We start from the raw sequence: 26,096 nt of genomic DNA on the forward strand, positions 1-26,096 counted from the left end.
CACATAAGAAGAAAACGGGCTTAAAACCCCAAGTTATATTAAAATTATAGGAAAATAACCAAAAATAAAGAGCTTCAAATTTCAACTCATCTCAACCAAAGATACTGATGCTATTATACCAAAATTAGGTCCCGGTACCTCGTCATCCAAGTAAATAAAACCCGAAACTTTCCATTTCCAAGTTTCAAGTGATTAAGAATATCATTATACCGTTGTAATACTCTTGTCCGATCCTTTGGAGGATAACAGCTTTGATTTTCATCAGCTCTTTTATTTTTCTTCTTCCCAACTTAATATTAAAGGAAAACTAATGAAAATTGTATGAAAACTTTGAGTTTTAACGAAAATGACAAAATAAAAGATAAAGTGAATAGTACCAGGATTGATTTTTTAGTGTAAAAATGTGGTTTTTCGTTAAAGTGAGTAGTAACGGGAGATTTTCTTTAAAGTTCCCTAATATTAAATTCTGTTTCTAATTAGAAGTTATAGGGATCAAAACGTAAATATACAAAAAGATTGGGGATGCGATTACAAATGTGCAATAAACGAAGGGCCGTTTTGTTGGGCTAGGGCGCCAGGGCGCGCTCCATATAAAAAAGAAGCCTTCCCGACGCCACTCACCTTCTGGCTTCTGCAGCAGCGAGTAAAACCCTACATACTCCATTGCCGACGGCCGCTGAACGTTCAGATCTCCTCCCTCTCTCGGAACACCATGGTCAGATCTCCGCCCTAAACGCCGCGTTTTATCCATCTCGCCGTCCGCCGTTTCCTTTCGCTTAATTTTCTTTTCTTCTTTTCTCTGCAGACTTTCAAGCGCAGAAATGGAGGTCGCAACAAGCACGGCCGTGGACACGTCAAGTTCATCCGCTGCTCCAACTGCGGCAAGTGCTGCCCTAAGGTATGCATACACACACGCACACAAATGTATACATTTATACGTGTCTGTATATCTATACGTATTCGAATTGTATGAATACGTGATTGATTGGGTTTAATTTTGTATTGGCGATGAACTAGGACAAGGCCATCAAGAGATTCTTGGTGAGGAACATCGTAGAGCAGGCTGCGGTGAGAGATGTTCAGGAAGCCTGTGTCTATGAGCGTAAGTCCCAATTTACCCTCGCATTACTCTGTTTTTTCTTGATTTGGTGTTGATTTATTGGTTTGTTTTTGTTCGAGTATCGCTGTGATTGGTTAAATGTGTAAATGTTTGGATTTGGTTGTTGTTTGTGGTGTGTAGAATACACTCTGCCTAAGCTGTATGCCAAGATGCAGTACTGTGTTTCCTGTGCAATTCACTCTCACGTTGTGAGGGTGCGATCGCGCACCAACAGGAGGAACCGCGAGCCGCCACAGCGATTCATCAGACGCAGGGTGAGTTCGCGTTTTCGATTTCTAGATTTTGGATGTTTGTTATTCTATGTAACACTGCTCATTGATTCATTGCTTGTACTGCGTCTTGTTCAGTTATTTACCGAAACCAATTTCTCACATAAACATCCCAAATAACCCATGAAACCTGCTCCTAGCAGCTCCGTTTCCTACATGGAAATAGGACCCGACAAAAATTTGCTAATTCATTGTTAGGAAAACTAATGAAAAGGGTTTGAAAACTTTGAGTTTTAACGATAAGGACAAAATAAAGGGTAAAGTGAATAGTACCAGAATTGATTTTTTAGTGTAAAAATGTGGTTTTTCGTTAAAGTTTCCTTGATTGTTTGTTTGCTTCTTCATTCATTGATGACGATGTAACGAATGATTGAAAATTATTTTAATTTCGTCAAGGGCAGAACTTTAACCCCTTAGATTTGTGGTGTTACTAGAAATAATTTAATCATGTAGTATTTAGGTTTATCTCCTCAAGTTTTTGGGGAACCCTTCCATCTCCGTTGGCTGGTTCGAAACTGTATGTTCATGGCTGTAGTGTTAGTATACTTCAATATGCTTTTCCGCAACTGATTTTAAGGCTTTCTTAGCAGCATGGGTTTTGTCATATATTTGTTTTATGTGGCTGCCTATTTCATATTCTGTGTTGCTTGGCATTTCAAGTTCCTTGCATGCTTTTGGTTCGTGCTTGGCATGTACATGTTAGTTAGCTCAATGTCTATGGAGGCTAATGGCCGATGCTTACAGTATTGATACGTTATTCTAGTTTACCTGATGTTCTTATATTTGGATTTTCAGGATGATGCCCCAAGGCCCGGCCAGCCTGGTCAAGCTCCCCGACCTGCTGGAGCTGGTGTTCCTGCTCGTACTTGATTTGAGCATATCAGTCCTTTCATTATGTGATATGGATGTTTCCCAGTAGCTACACAATCTTCTGCACTGAGTTGTGTAGGACTTTTTTTGTTATTCTCGCGTTATTGTTCAGACGTTTTGAGGATTAAACTACAACGTTTATGGATGTTTTTTTTATGATAATGAAATCTTGGATGACATAATGCCCAATTTTGAATCCCGTTGCACCTTTTAAGTAGGGTTATATTCCATTTTTGTTTATGGTTAGTTCTACAATCGCAGGTTTATACGGTAATGCAAAATCGTTGCTTACAAGTTTTCGATTACATTGATATGACTTTGGAGTAGTCATTCTCCCCAACAAACCGATTCTCACATGTAACTATTTGTTCTTAATTTACGATCGGTGTTTGTTAGACCATTGCTCTATATGGAACCTTGCAATGTTGTCATGAGTTCACGACTACTGAAAAGTGTCGAAATCATTAACCTTGCAATGAGTTCTCGACTACTGAAAAGTGTCGAAACCATTTGTTTCATGCTCAGAGAAACGAAGTTTAAAGCTTTCAGACTCTTAATAGGCTAAATAGTCAAAATGATCTTTGAGATTTGTATAACTCATCACTTTGGTCCGTAACATTTCAAATCGATAAAAGTGGTCCCTGAGATTGTCCACTAGCCATCATTTTGGTCTTTCCGTTAAAAACTCTGTTAAAGTGTCCTGGAGCTTTTGGCTTGAAGTTTGGACAATTTTCAAAGCTTCGTAACTCAATCGTTTTTTAACCAAATTCGATCCATAATATATCAAAATCAAGAATAGGAAAGTGTAGAATAATATTATACCTATTTGGAAGCACAATGGCTGACGGAGATAGTCGGAAAATAGCCTCAAAGTTGACTGGTCCGAAGGAAAACTGGAAAACGAGCCGAAAACTGAGTAAACTTTAAACGTTCATAACTTCTTCAATACTCAACGAAATCAAGTGATTCAAAAACGAAATTCATACTTCTCGAAGAGACGAAGAGAATGGTACCTTTGTTTTACGCTAACTCGCCGTGGTTTGGCCGGAAAACGGCTCGAGAGTGGCTGTCTTAGTCTCGAGTTAGCCACTTTCGAGCCGTTTTCCGGCCAAACCACGGCGATTTAGCCATCTACAAAGGTACCATTCTTTTCGTCTCATCGAGAAGTATGATTTTCGTTTTCGAATCACTTGATTTCGTTGAGTATTGAAAAAGTTATGAATGTTTAAAGTTTACCCAGTTTCCGACGAGTTTTCTAATTTTTTCTCAAACCAGTCAACTTTGAGGCTATTTTCCGGCCATCTCCGGCATCCATTGGGCTTCCAAATAGGTATAATCTTATTCTACACTTTCCTATCTTTATTTTGATATATTATTGGTCGAATTTGGTTAAGAAACAATTGATTTACGAAGCTTTGAAAATTGACTAAACTTCCGACCAAGAGCTACAGGACACTTAACGAATTTTTTAATGGAAGAACCAAAATGATGAATGGTAGACAATCTTAGAGACCACTTTTATCGATTTGAAATGTTAGGAACCAAAGTGATGAGTTATACAAATCTCATGGACTATTTTGGCTATATAGCCCTCTTAATATGTTACATAAGTTATCAAAGTGAGCCTGCATTCTAGCCTGAGCAGAGCGCAACGGCATTTTCTTCTCTCAATGAGCAATACCACCTCCGGGAGTTGCTCGCACACAACAAAATTAGACGATGCTTAACTGGCCCAACGAGAGCTCCCTGCTTTTCTTTGATCCGTCTCAGGGCTGAGCGGTGCCCTCGAGTCTCGACACTAGTGGAAGTGCGATGCGTCTGGAAACTCATCTTCTCATTCAGCGCTGATGAAGTTGCTCGACAATTCTAACGCAGTCTTCCATTGGACAGTTCGTCTTGATTGCATTGGATTCAATGTGTGACCGACTCACAGCATATCCCTCCTGCAGGAAACCCAGCGTAAGATATATGGTCGAACAAAAAAAACGTCAGGACTCGAAAAGGTCCAGCAACACTCAAACCCAGCAGCCTTCCCTGCCGTCCAATAACAACTCACACCAACAGCCTGCTAAACTCAATGCCATTGAGACTTTGCTCAATTGGGCCTCGCATAATTCTGGGACAAAACGTTTGTATTCGACTCTAAATAGGTACAACTCTTGATGCACACAATCTCGCCCTTCATGCATGCTGTCAAACATGTAACTAATACCCAAAAGTGTCGAGCGTGCACTTGCACTTATAACTGCCCTATCCAAGTTTTTCTCTTTCCAAATGCCAAACATGCAAAATCATACCCAACAAATGTCCAACATGCATTTGTAACTGAGTAGGCTGTCTCACTCAAGTTTCTCTCCGTCCAATTGGCAAACATGCAAAACCATAACCAACAAGTGTCCACCCACCATGCACTACAAATCAAACTTAACGAGTGTCCAACATGCATTTGTAACTGACCAGACGGTCTTACCCAAGTTTCTCTCCCTACAATTGGCAAACATGCAAAACCATACCCAACAAGTGTCCATCGTGCACTGATACCCAACAGCTCCTAAAACTCCAAGTGGAAAACATGCACTCATATGCCAAAGTGAGTAGTGAAAATTACCTCTTGAAGGGCGGACACCACGGCTCTCAGCGTCGGAGAATTTACTTTCGCGCGGCTTGCCACCTGGTATGGTAAAAACAGAAAACCCATCATTTTTCACCAGATTAATAACTTCTTGGAACAAAATAAGAGTGGTAAAAAGTTTTTGACTGAGGGAGAACCTCGTCCAACTTGATGTAGCCAAAGGGTAATTTTGGATCACTCTCTGCCACCATTTGGTTCAAAAGTTTGTCCAAATCAGTTCCTGTTTCACTGCCTGCCCATCCCCACTCCTCGGCCAAACTTAACATTTCTGTAATGTAAGCAGTGTCATGCAAGGGCCCTGTCCAGAGAGGGCCAGAAACAACTAGTGCCTTGGAAACCTAGAAAACACCGAAACAAGTCTTCATTTAAGATTTAGAGTAAATTTGGAACATTGATCCTTAACCTATGACCGAATTATAACTTTAGTCGTTAAACAAAAAAACATATTGAAATTGGTATCGAAATTTGATAAAATATGAACTATTAGTTCTTGATGCCAGTCCATGAATATTTCCTCCAAACTTAAGCACGTGACAGATATGTATGTAAAGAGGCACATGCCCTATTCCTCAACTTACTCCTTAAAAGGGATTCACATGCTTAATTTTGGCCGGAATTCTTTTCGTGACTGTAGTTCAAAAACCAAAGCTACAATTGAATCATAATTCAGACCAAAACAAGGGTTCAAGATTAATCTTTCTTAGTGAAAAGAAAGAACTAAAACTTAGGAAGTAAAAAAAAATGAAATCATACGACCAAACATCTCCAAACACCTTTGAGTCACTGCAGGGGCAACTGATCCGACCAAGTTCAACCCATGAGTACTCTTTACAACTTCCACAGCTGTTGCAGTAACCGATGAAACCATAATGTCTGTCGGACTATGTACAACAATTGATCAGCACCAACACAAGAGCCCTACAAAATCACACAGCTTTCAGGAACATACAAAATCATACAACCCCTTTACTTGTTATCCGGAAGCTTTCCACGATTGACTTGGAGCATTACTCTGAAAATAGGTCCATGATATGAATAGTATGAAAACAATGGAGTCACTCGATATCCCAGCACAGAAGCTTCCCGCACGGCTCCTCCGATAAGCATTCGTAAGCCGAGCTCATTCAAGTATGGCATCGGCTGAACATAAGCTCCATATGCAGCTAAAGTTCTGTAAACAAGAGAAAAACATATCAGAATTGTCTGCAACAAACCAATAAATCCTTCAATGCGTAAAGTTTTAAACTTTTCATTCAACTGTAGAACTACATTTGATTACGATACCGAATTCGAACCCATCAATGCGAAATGCAAGTAGTGCTGCAATATCAATTGGTCAAGAAATGAAAAATTATTGTATAAAGCATCAAACTTTAAAGGAATCATAGACAATTGAAACAACCATTTTGCTTGATATCAGATTTGACACTCACTGTTGAGGCCGGTGACCGTCGGACCATAACCCATCAGTCGAAGTAACATACAGCAAACCATCCAGCTTCAAAGCATTAAACGACGACCTCAAAAACGACGAAACACTCCCAAACGAATCAATATCAATCAAATCAAAGAAATCCCTTTTCAGATAACACTCCGTCATGACCCGATTTGCATCCGTAAGCGACACCGCCCATCTCGCCTCGTCCCCGGAACCACTCTCCACCTGCGACAAGTTCTCCGTGATAACTTTCCTGTTCTCATCATTCGCGTCATTTGCCAAAACAAAATCGGCCTCCGCCTCGACGAGGTACCGGACGGACCGAATGCCGCAGCCGCACAGTGCATCGAGAACTCGCAGTTTTCCCTTGGACTTCTCGTACAGCGCGGCAGCGAGCAAGCCGAGGTCGCGGCCGGTGGCGCTTTCGTGGCGGAAGAAGGTCCCGCCGACGTCGAATTTAAGACCCCTCTCAGTCTGGAACTCCGATTCGCAATCGGAATCGAGAGTTGTCTTTGAATTGAAGTTTGAATATTGGGTTGCGACGGCGAATTTAGGGTTATCATGGCGGGAAGTAGGTGGGTTGGATTTGGGTCTAATTTTGGCGGGTTTTAATAATGTGGGTTTATTCACTGCACACCTGTTACAATCGACGGCTCAGATTCGATGGTTGATCTAGGGTTGTGCCACGTCAGCTGGGGAGTCCCGTGTGCTTGGGTTAGTGGGCCCCACCGCACCGTCGAAATTATACTGCCATTGGAGGAGCACCTTCACTCTTGCGAACATTTTCTTCTCTTTGCTGGGTTTTTGCTTTTGGGGGTCTCTGCAAATTAGAGTTTTGACCAGCGAAGAAGATGGTGTGGGTAAGCTTGCTTGAGTTGGGTGGGTCCCACGGAGAAGTGGCCTTTGGACAAAAGAGGAAGATGAAGCGTAGGAGAAGGAATAAACCGCCATGAAAGGTAAAAATCTCCGAACTTTAATGCTGTTTTCGTTCGCAGTGAATGCTTTCCCCATTTGGTTGTTTGTTGAAATATTTAGCTGGGTTTTGGAGAATTTCAGTTGTAGTTTTTGAATATTGTGAAAGATTGGATTGGTTTTTCGAAATATTGCGACTGTTCTGTTTGGAAAAGTGCTTCTAGCTGGTTTTGCAATAAGCAAGTTAATGATAGATTAATGTGTCTGTAAGACACCATAATAGTAGATTTAGTTGTGTTGGTTTCCTTTGTTTTTCGGTAGGCGGCTTTCCTAGTTTAGTTGTTACTCAAAACATCGTAATGTTTCTCGTCTTCCCAAATAGGGAAATCACAGACATGTTGCTAATTTGAGAGAATTACACCGAACCCTTAAATTGAATTTTGAATGTGGTTTTTTCTTTCCAAGATAAAAGTTTGTGATGGAGAACCGACAAAAGAGAACGAGAAATAGAAATGAGAGGGGACAATAAAAGGAAGTGGCTAAGCTTCAGTAAAATCCTAAGTTCAAAATCTTAAATCAAATCTCAAAAGTTTTTTTTTTTAATCACTGACCTAATGGGAGACCTAGTGTATTAAGTTTTTCAATCGTAGTTAGCATCATTGCATATTATTCCTAAATAATAGTCAGCCGAAAATGGAAACTTGTTGGCGAAATGCCACGTGGGTGTGAGGTGCATGAAGTATTAACTCTCACTCTGCATATTAACCTATAATGTAAAGGCCACCTTTTAAGTCTGGAAACCATGAAGTGCAAGAGTGGGAGTGGCCTATAGCTTAAGAGATTTGTTGGCAAACGTTAGACCATAGGGCCTGGTTAAGCTTCATGGATACATTACAGGAGAGATCTATATGATAAGTGGAATTCTCTATTAGCCTTAAGTCTCACCTGATTTTGGAAATGATTTATTGTTTCGTAACCTATGAAAAGACAAAAAGTATAAGAAAATCCATTTCATCCCAACGACTCTGAAAATCAACTTATCAGTAAATAAGAGAAAATGGGAGTGATCTTAGCATGAGTTGTCTAAAAGCATAATATCCAGGTGATTTTAAGTCCTTTTGGAGCCTTTAATCATTTTCAGTGCAATCTTTTTTAGCTTGGATCAAAGGATGTTTGAAAAGACAACTGAAGTCCAAATTGAGCTGTTTCTGTTCTTTACAGCCAAGACAGGATTGTTAAGTACGTTATAGAGCTCACCAGCCAACAAGGAATTTATTTTGTTGGATATCACTACCCTAGTTGTGCTTTACAGTTTTGTAGTACATTAGGGTGTCTAGAAAATTCATTTGTTCATCTTCTTTTGGCAGGTACATGTCCAACAATCGTAGTTTTTCTTATATAACTGACGTACCTGTATTGTTTTCTCACACCTGTGCTCTCCGAAGTTGATCTAAGATGATTTTCAGGCCAACTTGACTTGCCTAGTCATGGGTTAATTTAGATACATTGCAGCGGGATCAAATAACAATGTGGAAGGCCCACCAACTTTGTTGTAGGGCCCGTTCGGGGGGGGGGGGGGGTGGGGAGACGTTCGCTAAATTTTTCTGGTCATGAGCCCGAATTAAAGGAGAAATGTAGAGATGCCTGCACACAGAGCAACTGGGTGTGGTCAATGTAGCATAGGCGATTGTGGGCCTAAGGAGTGCCCCTAGGTTAAACTGACGTTTTTGGTAGGAAGACAAGTATTTGGTATGACAACAAATTCTAAATCTCTTTGCATCCAGTGCAATTAATATTTTACTCAGGAAGGAGAAAAATAGGATTTGATATTAATGAGGGTCATGCATTTGGGGATTTAAGTAGAAAACTTGGAGAGGTAAAAGTGAGAAACAGCTGAGTACCATATATGCAAGCCACAGAAATTTACATTCTTAACCCAATTACAGTTATCTTTGTTTGTTACCTCATTAATGGAGAAGAATCCAGTCTTCAGAAAACTGAAAATTTGAGAAAAGTGAGACTAAACTTTTATATGGTAGTAATCCTTGATTAAGACCGTTCCATTGGATTGTATTTGAGTCCCTTGGCGGCAAGATGTTTTCGCAGCAAGAGTTCTTTGCCTTTCTTCATTTTGCTTCTCTTCTGCTCTTTTGCTTCTAAGTTGGCCTTGGAGCTTGGAGCTTCCTCATAAAGGAGTGTTTTCCATTCTTTTACTGTTTATATCACTTCTGAGTTCTGTCCTTTTCTTCTAAATCTTTTCATGCTTGTAGAGTTTCTTCAGATAATTTCCCTAAAGGACTTCAGAATCTTTTCTGTTTTTCATCAGTTATTTCACGATTTCTTTTCTCCTATCCTCATAGCACACATGTCAAAATAGCCCCAAAATACATAATCTTCAGCATTTACAAGGACTTTAAATATGGAGTCCAAGGGTGTAACAGATATGGACAAACTCTGCATAAAGTTTCAAGCATCTAATTAGCTGTTTTTTCTCTCCTTCTGCTGAATACACATCCTGGATAAGCTCTACTGATCTGTGTGCTATTTCCATTGCTACTCATCTGCTAGAGGTGCCCCGGTCTATCCTTCTCTCTCTATTCTCATGATTTTGTTTACGAACCCATCTCATTCCTAACCCTCCACCAATTTTTTATTTTATTTTTTATTTTAAAATTCTTAGTTTTGCAGGTTTCTAAAATCGTGTAGACATTCACTTGTTGAAATCATCACTGGGGAAGTGTTTGTGTGGGTTTACTAGGTTGCATTTTTGAAGAGTTGAAAGTCTCACCTTTTGAAGAGTTGAAATTCTCAACTTTTATATTTAGCCTTATATTTATGGAAGATTGTCAAGTAAGGTTATCATATTCCCCCTATTTTCAATCTTCTTCCTCCTCTCCTAAGACCTTGTCGAGGTCGATGGATGCAGAGGTATGGTCCTTACTGGAAGAAAGGACCCAAGAGATTTTGTGGACTATTCAATCAAATGTTGAATCTGAGTTGAGAAGGAAGATGTTTGCTGATTATGTTCAGAGGCTTCTTGTAGGTCGTCTTGCAACTGAGGTGAGAAGTTCCCCAGCTCCCTATTTTTCTTCTCTCTATTTTTGCTTCTTGGTGCGAAGAGAGATCAGCAATGGTAGATTTTTTATTTTATTTCGTTTATTTTATTTTATTTTTTATAACTGCAATCCATGCTTCTTTGAAGTCTGTTTGTATGGAATTAAAATTGTACTTCATCACATTGCTATAAGTCTGCTTCATAATTTAGTTTACTTTGATTACCTCTGTATGTTGGCTAAATTGGTAATTCTCAATGTTTTAAGATGGAAGAATGTTTGTAAAATTAAAATCTGTAAAAGGGCGTGGATTTATTTGCGTGTACCCTCCCTAGCATTTCGAAACATTCCCTTTGCTACCTTTATCAGTTGGGTTATGTAAGTATAGTCATCATACCTAGATAATTTATTTGATGTCCGATTTGCGCGGAAAGTGCTGCGCTACACATATGGAAGTGTGGTTTGTCGTTACAGCCAAACAAAGCCAACTAAAGCTCTAAGCATCAACATGAAGTAACTATTTGACATTGTAGCATGTCTGGATAAAGAATTTGGTATTTCTTATCTGTTACTATAAGAGTACAGAGTCATTCCTTAGATTTTGTCTTCCGATGCCACTGCCACATGACCTACCGTCATAGAGCTTTTTATGTCCCGCTTTCAACGTCATCTTGGAGGGTTTTGTGTTTCAGTTTTATTACAAGTTGTCTTCTTAGGTCCTAGTTCTGTGAATATCTGACCTATCTTCAGAGAACTTATTTATGCAGCTTCCGTAACATTAGGCATCCAGTACATTAATTGTTTGTGCTGGATACGCTTTTAGGGTTTGGCATGGAAGTGTTGGATATGCTTTTATGGTTTTCCTCTGCTTTATTTTTTGATCAATATATAACTATGTGGCCATTCATATTGGAATCTGTTTGTCACTCATTTGAATTCCACGTGTTTCATTTTGTGTACCTAAAATTAATATAATTGAGAGATCGGCATTCCTATTTGTAACTTCTAACTACTACTTGCAATAAGAAAACTCTGCTGGGGGAAGTCTATGATTGATTCATTACAATTATTATATGCTGCTATTTTAGTATCCCTAAATTTATGCGGGCTTGTCGAACAGCTTGCGTTACAGGTCTTCTCCTTTGGCTCAGTACCATTGAAGACCTATCTTCCTGATGGAGATATTGATTTGACTGCTCTCTGCCTTCCAAACTTGGTAGATATGCTTGCTCTAAAAATCTGTGCGATCCTCGAGGATCACCAACCACAGGACTCCAAGTTCCAAATTAAAGACGTCTGCTACGTCCGCGCACAGGTTGAGATCTCTTAGATCCTTTTACCCTTTCCAATAATTGATCTGCATGTTTACTATATATTTTTTTATATATTACACGTATCCTTTTTAGTATTTTCCTCCCTCATTCTTGTTTGTCTGTTATTTCAGTTATTCACGTAAAGGACTAGTTACCCTTTTACTTTCTCAAATGAAAATATCCAAAAGCTATTAGTCTGTCAGTTCTTTCTTTTCTTCTCATTACAGTGCTAAGCATGAGGGCATCATTCTATCCCCTTATCTCGAAATTAGACCAACATTAGTACCCTAGACCCCGATTGCTCTCGGTACTCTCAGAGTGACTCCTGGTCTTCGTTATGTAGGATTTTTCTCCACCTTGACATGTAGTGATTGCCAAAAGTGTTTGATAAAATGAAGAAATATCTACTCAATCAATCCTCACACCCTGGTTCCGCATCAACCATGGCTACACCTGTAAAAGCACTCATATGTGTGCATGCCTAACACCTGTTTGGCACTTAAAGGACAGCTTTAGTTTATTTTCATTGTATACGGCTTGTGCCTTGTTCTCATGATTGGTCTGCTCCCACTGTCTGATAGTCCTTCCTGATGACTAAAAAAACTATCCATTTTTAACTAAGGTCATTTTCATAGTTTCATGTAGACCCACTTGACCGCGTAGGACGGGTATTTTATGTTAGAGTTTGCGTGTCATTTCCAGAGCATGATGTAATCTCCATGTTGAAATTCTTATTAGGTTGTGAGAACTTCAACAATAAGTCAATTTCGTGCTGAGGAACCTGAACCATTAATGTTTCAGTTCTGATATGGAAAGGGTGAATAAGTTTGGAAACGCATGGACTGCATGCTAATTGTGATATAATTATTTTCCATTTATAAGAAAATTGTGTGAACCAGTTGATTTAGTACATTCCAGGAAAATAGATCACTCAAATAGAAAGATGGGGGATGATCAGGGGATGTGCACAGGGAAAACCAGAAATCGGCAAAGATGGTATACATCACAACCTCAAGATTCAGACCTAAGAATTGAGATCAAAAGTCCATTGCTCCACCTCTTGTTCCTCTTCTCCTCCTTGATATCCTCTATCCTACTTTCCGACTTTGCTCAATGTCACCTTCTCTTGGACTTATTTCTTCTGTCCTCAAACTATTGCTAAGCCTAAACTGTTTGAATTTATTTTTTATCTGAAATTTTGTTTTCGGTTGCTGCTGTTTTGTGTGAAATTTTTATTGGTTAGGTAGACAAATTATTTTAATGCTTTTTTTGTAATTTAAGGGAAGCATTTTCACTGCCTCAGTTGGCTTTTTTTTTTTTTTTTTTAATAAATCAATCATGTTGCATAAGGGAAGTATTATCGTTTCTTAACTTTAAAAGGAGGGATCCACTGTACTTTTTTCATAGTGTTCTTGTTGGAATTTTGGGTGGTAGGTTAAGGTAGTAAAATGCATTGTGAATAACATGGCAATCGACATCTCCTTCAACCAGACTGCCGGTCTCAGCACACTGTGCTTTCTGGAGCAGGTTAAAATCTTAACCCTTACATAATATGAAGCTATAGTTTTTCCTCTTTAATGATAAGTAGCTAAGAGAAGTAACCAACATTCTTATAAGCTGTCCTTCAGCTAGCTTGAATTTTTTCGTAAAAGCTTTGTTAATTTTGTACCATTTTTGCAAATATAAACTTAGCTGCACTTATAATTTTTGCACTGAATTACAATTGAAATCTTCTGTATACGTTATATGCTTTCAACTTTCTTTTCTGATCTGTTGGCAGGTTTGAAATTGGTTTATCCCCATTTTTTGTTGCTATCTTTGCTTAGCTCTTTGTTCACATAAATAGACAATGTTTTGATGGTTCGGTAAATGTAGTCAGCTCCATCAGATTTTTTATTTTTTTATTTTTGTCATTTCGAGCTCTTCATTCACATAATAATTCTTGTTCCACATTCAAACATCTTAATTTTTTTGGGACATTGGTAAACCAACAAACAATTTAACATGAGTCGAAGATCTTGAGTTTGAATCCTTCCAGCTTAAAATTTTTGTAGTTGTAAACCAACGAAACTTAAAATCTACACTTGGCAATACTTAATATTAACAAAAATTAACACGTAAACACACACACACTCTCTCTCATTTCAAAATTCTAATGCTTGTAACTCTCCTCTTCAACTGGCATGCCTGGTGCTTTATTCAGGTTGATCGACTGTTCAGAAAAGACCATCTTTTCAAAAAGAGTATTATCTTAATCAAAGCTTGGTGCTACTATGAGAGTCGAATTCTTGGGGCCCATTATGGCCTGATTGCAGCATATGGACTGGAAACGTTGGTGTTGTTTATCGTCAATCGCTTTCATTCATCGCTCCATGGTCCTTTGGAGGTATTTCTTTTGTTTTGTTTCTTCAGTTCAGCGGTCACATTTGCATGTGTAAGTGCTCAAATACGACTTTGAAATTGTGTAAACAGGTCCTGCTTATATTTTTGGAATACTATAGCACATTTGATTGGGAAAATTATGCTCTCAGTATAAATGGTCCAGTTGCCTTAGCTTCCCTTCCTGAAATCATAGGTAATTTATGCTCACATATGTGAATGTGTAACTGATCTGTTTACTAATTTGACTAGAATCTTTTATCTGTATTATTTGCTACAGTGACACCCCAAAACGAGGGGGAAGAATTTCTCCTGAGTGAGGAGTTTGTAAGAGAGTGCAGGCTGGCGTTTCCAGATCCAGCAGCGGCAGAGGCAGATAGTGTTGATGAATTCCCAATTAAGTTCCTCAACATAGTGGATCCTCTAAAGGACAACAACAATCTAGGCCGTAGTGTTAGTAAAGGTATTCGACCACTTTAACTGCTAGATCAGTTTTATTTCACTTTTTTTGAGATGACTATATTTGCCATATATCCCTCCGTCATAATTAACGTGACAATCTTGTATTTAAGATGTTTTCTTAACAAGGTATGTTTTATAAACGCATAAATTTGGTATCTTTTCAATAATCTTTAATCCATATAGATTGCGCTTTATTAAGAATCTCTTATTCAAATTGCATACTTTCCATTCTAGCGTATATCTTGTTCTTACCGGTTCTGTCTTGTAGTTAGCTGAATGTTGAACTACCTGTCTTCTCCAGGAAACTTCTATCGTATAAGATCTGCTTTTTCCCTTGGGGCTCAAACACTTAGAGAGGTATTAATGCTACCGGGTGAACGCATAGGCATGGCACTTGAGAACTTCTTTGTGACCACTCTAGATAGGAATGGGCGTGGAGAAAGGGCAGATCTGACAACTCCTGTCCCTGCATTTGGTACTGGAACATCTGTAGAATCTGACCTTACTGGGGACTACGACAAACATTGTGATAGCATGTTGTTTGCAAATGCATATCAGTTTTTTAATACACACAACGGTGCTCCACCTTTTGTAGACGATGATATGAGCAAATGGAATTCCCTGGTTTATACGGCTCAACTATATGGGAATGTCATTTTTCAAATGGCAGAAAATGCATACCAATCTGCTGCTACTTTTGGTGTTGGGGTGATAAAGAAATCACACGGAACAGGCACATATATACCTAACCTGGTATATCGAATTCAACTTTTCTTTATTCAAAATTAAGTTTTCGATACTGCTGATTTCTTCTTCCTCTTTGGTTTCAACTTTGGACTGTGAAAGATGACTGACTGACTGGCTTTCTCATCCCAAATGCTTCAGGCACTGCAAAATCAAAATGATTCCACAAATGTGCCTCCAAGAGCGAGGAGAATGATTCCGGAGTCTAGCAATTGCGGTCTGAGGATGAAATCACCTCGAAAGACAAACCAAGTTGAGGTTTTCACAGAAGCAGGCCCGAGTGAAAATGTTCACCAGTTTAATTTTTCACCTGAAGAATTCCCACAGCTTCCCGGCATTCAAATACCCTCACTGTCAGAAGTACATCAATCTGCTCAGCCTGAATTGGCGTCTCCTCCAGCCAAAGAACTGAGGATGAAATCACCTCGAAAGACGAACCAAGTTGAGGTTTCCACAGAAGCAGGCCCGAGTGAAAATGCTCACCAGTTTAATTTTTCACCTGAAGAATTCCCACTGCTTCCCGGCACTCAACTACCCTCATTGTCAGAAGTACACCAATCTGCTCAGCCCGAATTGGCATCTCCTCCAGCCAAAGAATCCTCTCACACTTCCGGGAAGTCTAAGTTGGGGAATTCTGAGCATTCACTGTCACTACCGGAAATGCCTTCACCTGTAGCAAGCCCACAGGTAAATACTAGTGCTTCATATGCTCAGAACTTTAGACCTGGGGTCCCTGCGATGGGAATGCAGAAGCAACAAGAACTGTCAGAGGTTAACGAAGCGACGTAAGGCCATTTACATCCCTTTAGAATTTCTTGCCATATTTAAGATAGCACCTGATTTACCCTTGTAAATGGTTTAACCCTGCAGGGTTTGCTTGAACAAGTTCAAGCTAGGCAATGACAACGACTTTCCCCCCTTGGCTTGACGGAGGCACCGAGGCGGCAAATGTGGATTAGGTCGGTTGGCCAGCGCAATGTGTCTGCCCCCCTTGCATCCAATCTCAAATCCTATTGGCGTTAATTAGAGTAATTTAGAATATTGCATTTCAACTTAAAAACAAAAGCATTGAGACATCAATTTCGTTTTTATGCGTTTCCAGTTGAGTTTCCGATTTCGCTCCTTGAACTTGTGTATGAATGTTGGAGTTTTCCATTTGGTGTCAATACAAACTTTCGCAGTTAGGGTTTATAAAATCCTTCTCATTGTTTCAACAGCTGATGGTTCCGAATGAGAACGTGGTCATATACACACTGAAATATGATACTTTTACGTGAGCAAAATACATTACAGATTGGCGCTTAGATCGTCGCCGAGTTCTGCAAAACCCGAAGATTACAGCCATGAACTCTTGCAGACAACGGTGGACAGCGCCTTTTTCGGAACAATTTTAAGGCTAAGCTACATATCTGAGCGAGCCGGTCCGAGGAGTAAAAATGTACATCCGGCAGTCGTGAGCATCGACCTGAGCACCAAATGACGATACCGCGTCTACCGCTACCTCTTTGTGCTGCAAAATATTTGGATACCATATAAGCATAAAACAAATAAGTTCATACAAGGAAAAAGAAAATGATACAAATTAGAAGTCGTAGAGGTCAGTTTCCTCACCTGCCACAAATCTCTCACTGAGACACTGATGCCGGATTCAAGTCCAAGTACTTCCCAAGTAGCTGTTATAGTCTCTGATTTCGAGCACCGATTCCAGAGAGCAACGGTCAACCGATCTCCTGATAGAGGACCTGCCCAAACCTGGAAAACATAATCATCACCAAACAGTTGATATTCTGCCAGCGTACCATAGGCACTGAATTGATCGCAGACATACTAATTTTATCTATCTTTCGACTAAGCAATCATTGCGACTTTGTACAGCACAAGAAAGGCGAAAACCTGATAGCAACCATCTGTTCCAGAAACATAAACTTTCCTTCCCTGAACCCCAAGTGGATCTGCAAGAACAAAAACATTCCTCTCTTAGTTTCGAAACTTCATAGTTGAAAAGGCGGATATGGAAAAATTATACTTTCAACCAATTAGCACCAATTCTCACCTTGGTTTACAGCAATAATCTCCTCATTGCTTAGAATCTCAAATGTTTCTGCAGTCATGTTTCTTACATCACAACCAATCAAAAGAGGGGCCTGGATATCCAAACGCCCAGTTATCAGTATGTGAAGAACTAGAAAGCAAATGAAAACGAGCCAAGGACAAAACCGTTCATATGCAACATGTCTTATGATGCCCCTTGTGCAAGCTACAATTAAACTAATTCGTTCACATATAAGATTCGTTTTTGACACAACTCTACAAGACAACGAATGAAAGTTCAATCTGAATTATGGGATCAATATGCAAACGAGGAAGAAAGGAGCAAAAGTTGAAGCACCTTCATCAAAGCCCAGATGCTAAAATGAGCACGGTACTCCTTGTAAGTCATGCCTCCATTGCCAACTTCCAACATATCCGGATCTGCCCAAAAGAAAAAGATGGAGTATGAAAATTAAATCTTTGATGCCTTGAAAAATCTGTTTCAAAAAGCTCGTGTTATACCATTCCATCCACCAGGTCCTGCATACGCTGCCCACTTGTCATTCAAATCAGCAATTGTTGTCATGCTTAACAACAGAAGAACAGCCAACTTAATCAGTATGACCACTGACGATTTTATTAACAATTTAACAGTAAAACTACAGGATCGTGTATATAAGACCTTGCAGCCAAATAATAACAGCCAGAAACAATGATAGACAACAAATGTGAGACATTCTTGTACAATTACTGAGACAAATGCATATATGAGCACCATCAACTTGGAAGTTAAGAAGCACTTTTAAGGGTCCTCTAAGGTGAAAGCATATACCACAAACCAGTTCTGACGGTATAGTACAAATTATGGTTTCAGTGTGCACAAGTAGAACTATGATATAACCCCCGACACTGTGAAGTTACTGTCCTTGTTAATGGGTAAAGAGTTATAACCTCGCCCAAGTATCATTAATGTCATCTGTAGTACGCCAACTATTTCCAACCTTTCCAGCCCACAAAGCAGGGTCGTCAACACCCCTGTCAAATAAAGAATTTATGAATCAGGATTTCCATAAACTTAACTAATCCAAATACTATAACACAGATCAATAAACTGGATTACCATTCACAAAGCGAATAGAAAATTGTGCGCCCAGATGCATTTAGGGCCTCACGCATTGGTGGGTATCTGGAATGTATGAAACCACATCAAATCAATTTATAGCTAAATCCAATTCCCTCGCCATTAAAATCGAGAGTAAGAAGAGCCAATACCGTTCTTTTGGTGGGATCCCCAGGTTATAACAGTTGTCATACTTCAAATAATCCACATCCTGAAAATACAACTTACTAATTATCAACGAACCCATGCCTCCCAAGTTTAGATTGCAGACAAATTGTTTATTTAGAAGTGGAGATAAGGGGAATAGGTTATACATTGTGACACTGTCAAATATTTAAGCAACACCACTTTTTTGCAAACATCGATTAAAGTCTATTAACATTGAGAGTAATCAAAATATACGGCTTTAAATTTAGTAGAAATGAGCACAGTATTTGCATGGAGGTCAATCTGTTCTACATGAATTTCAGTCTTTCACTTACACAAGCAATATAAAATGCGGAAACAGTGTCCAAGGGTGTTGAATGGATGCCAAACCAAAGATATACACATTCAACAAAAATTGAATAGAGGAAACAGAAACTGACCCAAGAAGCAAATAGCTTTGCATCCGCACTTTCATGATAAAGTGATCCTGGTCGAACTTGACATGTAAAAACCCTACAAAATAGAATTGGTGATGAGTAGCCAGGAAATTGTACTGAGTATAGCACTTGATATTCGAATAAAAATACATAAGAGTTTCATTCATCCTACCCAGCATCAGAATAAATTCCAAGCTTGAGTCCTTTTCCATGTATATAATCAGCAAGAGCTTTAATTCCCGATGGAAATGTTTTAGGTTCAGGGACCAATTGACCCTGAAACAAGAACAGTACGGAGTTCAAAATTTTAGCATACATCAAATTCACAGTTTTACAAGTATATGCTTTTCCATGCAAAGAACCTACATATGAAAAGTCATATTCTTCCTGCCATGACAATCCATTGTGCACATATATTCATAGAGGGCAGAAGAACTTATAGATACTGTACTGAGATATGATTTTGACAAGTTGCACTTAAATAACTCAATGCCGAAGTGTCTTCTTATACGACGAAGACAGTATTCCCCACAGACAACAAGATCAACAATTACTGATACAAATTATAGAGACGGGGAGAAATACATCTTGGTTTAGGTAATGCAATTCAACTGACCTCAGAATTTCGTGTTGGAGAAGACCAGCAATCATCTGCACTCATTGACATTGCATTACATCATAAGTACGAGCAAGTGTTTAAGTTTACCAAATACTTAAGACATGCCAAAACGATACCTATATTGACATACGCATAACCTAATTCTGCTAGGCCAGTTGAGATGAGCGCATCAGCTGTCCATCATCAAAATAAACGTCAGTACTTCCGCAAAACTCGGTTAAGGATGAAGAAATGTTGATACATTGAACCGATCGAATCATCGAATCATGTTGGTCTTTTTTCCCAATTAGTATAAGCATATATTTACCATGTGCCGGATACACACCAGCAAAACAAACATTGATGCAATAAGGAAATGCAACCAATAATCTATAAATGGTATCGGAGCAAAATCAATCGCAACGAAAAGAGTACCGGTTTCCTTGATCACGGTTTCATTGATATTGCAAGCAAAGAAATTCCAGCTATTCCACCTGCCCACATACAATACAATGCGTATCAACAAAAAAAATTACAACGTCAAGAAGTGAACTTTCATTTCATATATGCAAAAACAAGTAAACCACCAGAAAGGTAATTAAACTGAAATTCCCAGCTACCCAACTCCAAAACCCCACAAAAAAAAAAATCCAATTAACATAAAGATTTTATATTTTCCATCAAATACAAACAATCCAAAAGCTGGGTAGGAGTAAGCAGACCAAGAAAGAACAAACTTCAAACTTCTAATACTACAAGTTAGAGAGAAAGCGAGAGAGGAACCCCATCTGAGGCGTTTGAGCCAAGCCGTTGTTGAGCTGCAAAATGCCATACTTGGAAGTATCAAAAATGCGATTAAATGTTGGTCTTTGAAAACTGGGTTTCTCCTGGGTTTGCAGGAGAGGCGTTACTCTGACTGCAATTGCCAAGGAAACCACCGACAGAGAGAGAAACAGAGTGTAGAGAGAGAGAGTGATCCTCCTCTTCGCCATTGTTGAAGGAATGCTATGTTCTTTTCCTCCTTCTGTGTTCTTTTGGCTTTTTCAAACTGTGAGTGTGAATTGGGAGGAACCGAGAATGTTCGACGAAGAAGGAAAATACCGACGTGGAATATCAAATCCCCCTTTATCCGCTTAATTTATGCACATGACAGGTCAGCACTCGCCAATTTTTTGTCTTTTAATTACAAATTAAATTATTGGATTACGTTCCAAGAATCAAGCATTAAACAAGGATTATCCAATGTTATGAGTCATCCTCTCTCTTTTTAGATTGATGTATCTTTTTATTTGAGAACTGTTATTAACATTTAAAAAAAAATATTTTACACTCTTTATAAATGTATTTGTCTTTCTAATTATAAAAAATTTAGAATGCGGAATAAGATTTTTGAAGTGTCAATAACAATTAATTTTTATTTATTCATAGCAAAATTATGACTTTGATCTTTGTAGTTTGGATGAAGTTTTGTTTCGCTTTTTTTGTAGCGCTTGTTACATGTTACATGTTACAATTCAAGGACACTGAGTGGAATTCCACATCACTTCATATAAGGAACGGTTTATGGTTGTTTAAATTTTTTTAAAATCAGTTTTTTTAAGAGGTTGGGGTCTTAATTGTGTTTGTAAATAGAAAATAAAAAATTCTTTTCAAGATCATAAATCCAAAACAGCGTAAAGCAAAATAAGCACATACTTCTCAAAAATGTTATTTTTTCATTGAAAACAATGAACAATACCAATTATTATTGACAATCATACCTCCATTTTTTATTTTTTTATTTTTTTTCGCTAAAAACACTTTTAGCATTGTAGTTTACCAATATTTACATGTTTTTTTTACAATTATTTTTTCTCACAACACAACCAGGGGCGGATCCACAGTGGGGTCGTCGGGGTCGCACGACCCCTTGGAAAGCATGGAAACAACCTTGAAGCTCCCATACGCGACCTCTTGGAGCTGGGGTCGTCGGGGTCGGAGTCACACGCCAAGTGTTCGACAAAAATCCTGAACGAAGCTCGGCACTGCAGGAAGAGGAAGAAGAAGAAGCAAGCTATTACTATGCCATACGGATATGCTTGAGTTTGCATCCATTGATGAATTCTGCAATACCACATTTGATCCGTCTTTTGTTTCCCTAAGCCGGATGTTGGATGCTATGGCGCTTCTCATTCCTCACCTTAAATGCAATTGTGTGCAGGTGATGAAGAGACCCGGTGTAATTATAAGACCGCTCGAGTTTGAGGAGGTGAATCCTCAAGGAAAAGTAGAGGATCACAAACAGAGTGGAAAGAAACAGAAACAGAAAAAGAGGAATAAGAGTAACAAGAGTAAAAGCGGTAGTGACAGAATTGTGACAAAGGTGAAGACTAAGCTCAAGAGTTGATTAATACAAAACTGTTTTTGGGTTTTTTTTTTCTTTCCAGTTCCATTCTTTCCATGGCGTAAGCGTCATCAATTTTCTACGTTTTGGAAGATGAAAGAGTTAGAAGAGAAGACAGATCGAGCGGGGATGCTTAATCTATGCGTGCTGGTAGAAATTCAATTGCCATAATTTTTGTATCTTTTAATTCTTTTCTCTTCTCCTGTGTTGCATGCAGTAGTTTGGTAGAAACTGTATCAGCTATGTATTAAAGCCATTTAACTTATCCGACACTGCACCAAACGCCCGACTAATGGAGTTAGTACTATCCGACGACTATTTATCTTATCCGACTGAAATAGTCAGTACAGTCCGAAGTACCAAACGAGGCTAAAAAAAAATTTCGCGCTGCGCGCGCTATGACCCCACAAACATTATTTCCTGGATCCGCCACTGAACACAACAAAAACAATTTTAAATAAAAGCACATCAACTCCATATTAACCCGAATTCATTTATGTATATACGTCAATTGCGATTAGCAGTTTTGTAGATAAAAAATAATGAATCATATACATAAAAGATGAACTTTTTCTTAAGTATAAAATTACTTTACAGACGTGGCATTTGGAGATGATATCGAGCAATTGACCATATGACACTTGATGAGTTTCTCTGCTAATTCTTCAAAGGGTGGCAATGGAAGAGAGATTATCATTACTTGCGAAGCTTTCTAAACCCAAAGAATAATAGACTAATTGACTGGCAGGTAGGTTTTTACAGTTTTGTTGGTTAGGTAGCCAAGCAGCTGCACTTTCACCATCATCTTTCAAAATCTTGATTAGAAAACCAACCCACTTTATAATCGCATCACTAATCTAATTAGAAAACACTAATAATATAATATTCATTGTTTCCCTTGAAGGTCCTTCTTTTTGTGAACTGCAGCTACACCTTTCAAAGTCAAATTTGGACAGCAAACATTGATTTCTTAATCTTTAAAGTAAAGAATGACCTCCATCTTCACAAGAAATGTCAACTTCTTTACAGTTTTTTATTTATATATTGTGTGTTTTCTATTCACAACCAAAATTTTCAATCAAGTTCGTAGCTATAGATCATGGTCCGCAGCCAGTGAGGCACCCTTGACTGTTAATTGATTGTTTGAAACTAGAAGTAGACTTGACAAATGAATAAATTGGATTTTTATATTTCAACCATGTACACACTCAATAAGAACATTTTCATGCATGAGTCATGATGTTACACGTTACGAATTTGATTTATCGATTATTATAAATTGGTATGATTGGAGGAAGCCCTAGACTTCATTCAGAACTTTGTATTTGAAGATTTTTTTATCAGTCTAATTGTTTTCAATTGAGGCCATTTTCTTTCAAAAAGATCAAAGAAACAAAATATCCAACCCGCTTAATGCTTGACTCATGATATGATAATTAGTGGATAAACCTTGCTTAATGCTTGAGTATTAGGACGAATATTTCAACCCATCAACATAGTACTCATGATCAAAAAATATAATGGTTAGGTTCGGAGGGAAGATTAAACAACTAGAATTTTTAGTCTCACAACCAACTTGCTAATTATTTTCCTTGATTATTCTTTGTCCACCATGCCTTTGATTTGGAAGTTTCAACATGTAACCCTTTTTATTTATGCATGCCTACAACGCGGTTTTATAATCGATAATAAAATTTAATTAGTTCTTCAATGTTCACGAAAGAATGTAGAAAATTAAACTAGAACCAAAGATAAGAACAATTAAATTCCCCTCAAATGGGTGTTTTAAGTTAGCATAAACATCATAGCTGATATGAGAAATGTTTTTAAATAATTGAAAACGTTTTTAGATAAAATGTTTTGTGGATACCAAAAGCACTTGAAGATTAACTCACATTTTTAATAAGGATTGATTTCGAAAACATTTTTTTTAAAACCCTTTCAATCATTTAAAATCATTTTTCAAACGCGTTAAAAGAACAAAAATAAGTAATGTGTAATGTGATTTATTGTATTCTAGATATAACTCAACTACAAAACCAGGATAAACTAAAGGATACAAAAGAATTAAGAGATCAATCAGATCACCCTAGCTAGCTATCTATAATTCGTGTAACAAGTATTTACATATCTAATTGGAAATTAAGAAAGAGCAAAAAAACTATGAAAAGAAAAGAAAAGAAAAGAAAATAAGATGCTAACAAATGTAAGGAACAAGAAACGCAGAGAAACCAAATCTTCTTCCATTTGTATCACTTGGAAGTGTTTAGTTGTTGAGGTCGTTGGTTCCTTTGCTGGGTCCAGAAGGCGGCTTTGTTCCTTTGGGAAGAAGATTCAAAATCAGCGGTCCATACTTTGCAGCTGCTGCAGCACCAAACCTTGGAGTTTCAGCAGCAGAAGCTTGAATATTACTGTCGTTTGTGTGGCATGGCAGCACTTGCTGTTTCTGTGACTCTGAAGGGTTTTCTAGTAATAGCGTAAGGTGGCCGTTCAAGAGCCTAGCGGATGCTGAAGAAGTTAGCACCGATGCGAACACTACGAGGAGAAGGAGTAATACCAGTTTTGCCATTAGGGTTTCTGTGAAAGGTTTTGGAGGATATGAACTGGTTTGGAGGGAATTAATGGGACTGGAAAATGAGAAGCAGCGGTGGTGTGAGTATGTGAGCCAAATGAAGCTGCTGGTTTTCTTTTGGGTGCAGTGTTGAAGAAGATGAGAGGTTTATGGGGATTTTATACGTGAAAGTTTGGCCGAAAGCGCGTGAAGGGGACGGGGAGTGGGAGAGGAGGTTCCCGCGATGACAGACCAGATGAGATGCGATCGGCAACACGTCAGCTGGAGGGAGGTTTTGACCGCGTCCGAATTTGCCAGCTTTTGGTTCCGTCAAACAGTCCGCGTCCGAAGTAAGCGATTCTTCCCGCCCACGTTAGCCACCGTCACGAACTCACATCACAAGTGCCCTTTTTCTTTACTCTTCACAAATTGTGTTTTGATATAGGCGTCTCAATTTTGAAATTCTTAGATTTAACATCTATAACTTTTAGATTTTTGGTCAAACATTCTTATTAATTTTTAATAACAAAAATTGCATATATTTGGTTTACCAATCAAATGACAACTTAATATCACCTAAATCTTAAAATCTAGGAGATATATTATCCCATAATTCATTTCAAACGACACTTTTCATTACTCAAATAAAAAATATCATTAAAATTCTAAAAATACAACTAACATGCTATTAAACACAACGTACCAATTATGGACTTGATATATGAATGCACATATGTATTAAACATAATGTACCATTAACTTGGTACATAATTGGTACATTATATAATCTTAGTTTTGGTACGTATTAATATTTTGGTACATTACAAATTACTATTTTTGGTACGTTATGTTATTCTTGTTTTAGTATGTACCATGGTATTAGTACAATGTGTTAACTTAACTTTGGTACGTATATATTAAAACTTTGTACTGAAAATTAATTATATCAAATTCTTAACAATTAATTATTGGGATAATGACTCAATCAAAATTTCAAACTTATTTTCTTTCCAAGAATTTAGGGATTTTAGATATGATCAGTTTCAATATAAATAACTCTTATTTTCATATTTTTTTCTTTAAAATTTACTTAAAATGATGAGTTGGAAATTAAAAAATGACATGGATAAAGATGGAAGCACCTTAATCAAAATACAATGCGTTTTAATAAAAAGTTGAAAACCCACAAATGTTTAATTAATAAGATGTAGAATTGGAGCGCTTTTATCTAATTTTGCCCAAATTGTAATATTGTATTTTTGGACATTTGGGCCGGAGAGTAGGGAAAACTGATTGCTAGGCCTGCTTTGAAAATTTATTTACCATGACGCAAGAGAAAATCCCAAAAATGTCTGCTATGATCGAATTCTTCTAACTAGCTGATCTAATCTTATACGTGCATTCGAGTTCAAGACGAATAACACACAAATTGTAAAAAGAAATTGAATTGCAACGGAAAAGGGTTGACGAATCAACAAGAAATCTATAAATAATTTGTCACTACTTGATTGGATTCATATGGAGCATAAGTGTGACCCAATTGGAGATAATATTCGAGCATGGGAGACTTGTTTGACTTCATGACCCTCACCTTACCTACCCATTAATTAATTCATACGTTTTAGTTTGGAGGTAGG

The 26,096-nt window shown here is 38.1% G+C and overlaps 6 protein-coding genes across 14 annotated transcripts; 3 read left to right on the top strand and 3 right to left on the bottom strand.

Annotated features, from left to right (window-relative positions):
* Positions 1 to 473: 473 nt before the first annotated feature.
* LOC126627744 (40S ribosomal protein S26-1-like) lies at positions 474 to 2,455 on the top strand. Its single transcript, XM_050297275.1, has 5 exons — positions 474 to 715; positions 806 to 898; positions 1,018 to 1,102; positions 1,241 to 1,374; positions 2,185 to 2,455. The coding sequence occupies exons 1-5, from the start codon at positions 713 to 715 to the stop codon at positions 2,257 to 2,259; spliced, it is 390 nt and encodes a 129-aa protein (XP_050153232.1). The 5' UTR covers positions 474 to 712; the 3' UTR covers positions 2,260 to 2,455.
* A 1,297-nt stretch (positions 2,456 to 3,752) lies between these two features.
* LOC126630270 (tRNA (guanine(26)-N(2))-dimethyltransferase-like) lies at positions 3,753 to 7,340 on the bottom strand. Its single transcript, XM_050300365.1, has 7 exons — positions 7,064 to 7,340; positions 6,325 to 6,982; positions 5,862 to 6,062; positions 5,665 to 5,764; positions 5,029 to 5,229; positions 4,868 to 4,930; positions 3,753 to 4,202 (listed from the first exon to the last, which is right to left on the bottom strand). Exons 1-7 carry the CDS (start codon positions 7,338 to 7,340, stop codon positions 4,098 to 4,100), a joined length of 1,605 nt encoding a protein of 534 aa, XP_050156322.1. The 3' UTR covers positions 3,753 to 4,097.
* LOC126627738 (uncharacterized) lies at positions 6,967 to 16,388 on the top strand. 9 transcript variants are annotated; one of them, XM_050297265.1, is made up of 11 exons: positions 6,967 to 7,285; positions 10,143 to 10,301; positions 11,415 to 11,609; positions 13,042 to 13,134; positions 13,811 to 13,993; positions 14,080 to 14,182; positions 14,267 to 14,449; positions 14,750 to 14,923; positions 15,044 to 15,201; positions 15,334 to 15,977; positions 16,063 to 16,388. In XM_050297265.1, exons 2-11 carry the CDS (start codon positions 10,158 to 10,160, stop codon positions 16,118 to 16,120), a joined length of 1,935 nt encoding a protein of 644 aa, XP_050153222.1. In that variant the 5' UTR covers positions 6,967 to 7,285; positions 10,143 to 10,157; the 3' UTR covers positions 16,121 to 16,388. The 9 variants fall into 9 exon arrangements, with proteins under 9 accessions (XP_050153222.1, XP_050153217.1, XP_050153218.1 ...); XM_050297264.1 differs by lacking the exon at positions 6,967 to 7,285 and adding an exon at positions 8,839 to 9,811 and having other exon boundaries at positions 9,922 to 10,301; positions 14,750 to 15,201; positions 15,334 to 15,450; positions 15,640 to 15,977; XM_050297260.1 differs by having other exon boundaries at positions 9,930 to 10,301; positions 14,750 to 15,201.
* On the bottom strand, positions 16,322 to 20,620 carry LOC126627739 (alpha-galactosidase 3-like). The gene is made up of 15 exons (XM_050297269.1): positions 20,309 to 20,620; positions 19,961 to 20,019; positions 19,663 to 19,719; positions 19,544 to 19,578; positions 19,100 to 19,203; positions 18,931 to 19,003; positions 18,496 to 18,554; positions 18,344 to 18,409; positions 18,175 to 18,258; positions 17,746 to 17,810; positions 17,582 to 17,664; positions 17,246 to 17,336; positions 17,086 to 17,144; positions 16,804 to 16,944; positions 16,322 to 16,702 (listed from the first exon to the last, which is right to left on the bottom strand). The coding sequence occupies exons 1-15, from the start codon at positions 20,515 to 20,517 to the stop codon at positions 16,589 to 16,591; spliced, it is 1,299 nt and encodes a 432-aa protein (XP_050153226.1). The 5' UTR covers positions 20,518 to 20,620; the 3' UTR covers positions 16,322 to 16,588.
* A 777-nt stretch (positions 20,621 to 21,397) lies between these two features.
* On the top strand, positions 21,398 to 22,190 carry LOC126627742 (uncharacterized). Its single transcript, XM_050297273.1, has 2 exons — positions 21,398 to 21,887; positions 22,002 to 22,190. Exons 1-2 carry the CDS (start codon positions 21,600 to 21,602, stop codon positions 22,077 to 22,079), a joined length of 366 nt encoding a protein of 121 aa, XP_050153230.1. The 5' UTR covers positions 21,398 to 21,599; the 3' UTR covers positions 22,080 to 22,190.
* A 1,708-nt stretch (positions 22,191 to 23,898) lies between these two features.
* On the bottom strand, positions 23,899 to 24,628 carry LOC126627743 (uncharacterized). The gene has a single exon (XM_050297274.1). The coding sequence runs from the start codon at positions 24,475 to 24,477 to the stop codon at positions 24,175 to 24,177; it is 303 nt and encodes a 100-aa protein (XP_050153231.1). The 5' UTR covers positions 24,478 to 24,628; the 3' UTR covers positions 23,899 to 24,174.
* Between the last annotated feature and the right edge of the window lie 1,468 nt (positions 24,629 to 26,096).

Source organism: Malus sylvestris, chromosome 7, assembly GCF_916048215.2.
Source record: "Malus sylvestris chromosome 7, drMalSylv7.2, whole genome shotgun sequence".
NCBI classification, from domain to species: Eukaryota; Viridiplantae; Streptophyta; class Magnoliopsida; order Rosales; family Rosaceae; genus Malus; species Malus sylvestris.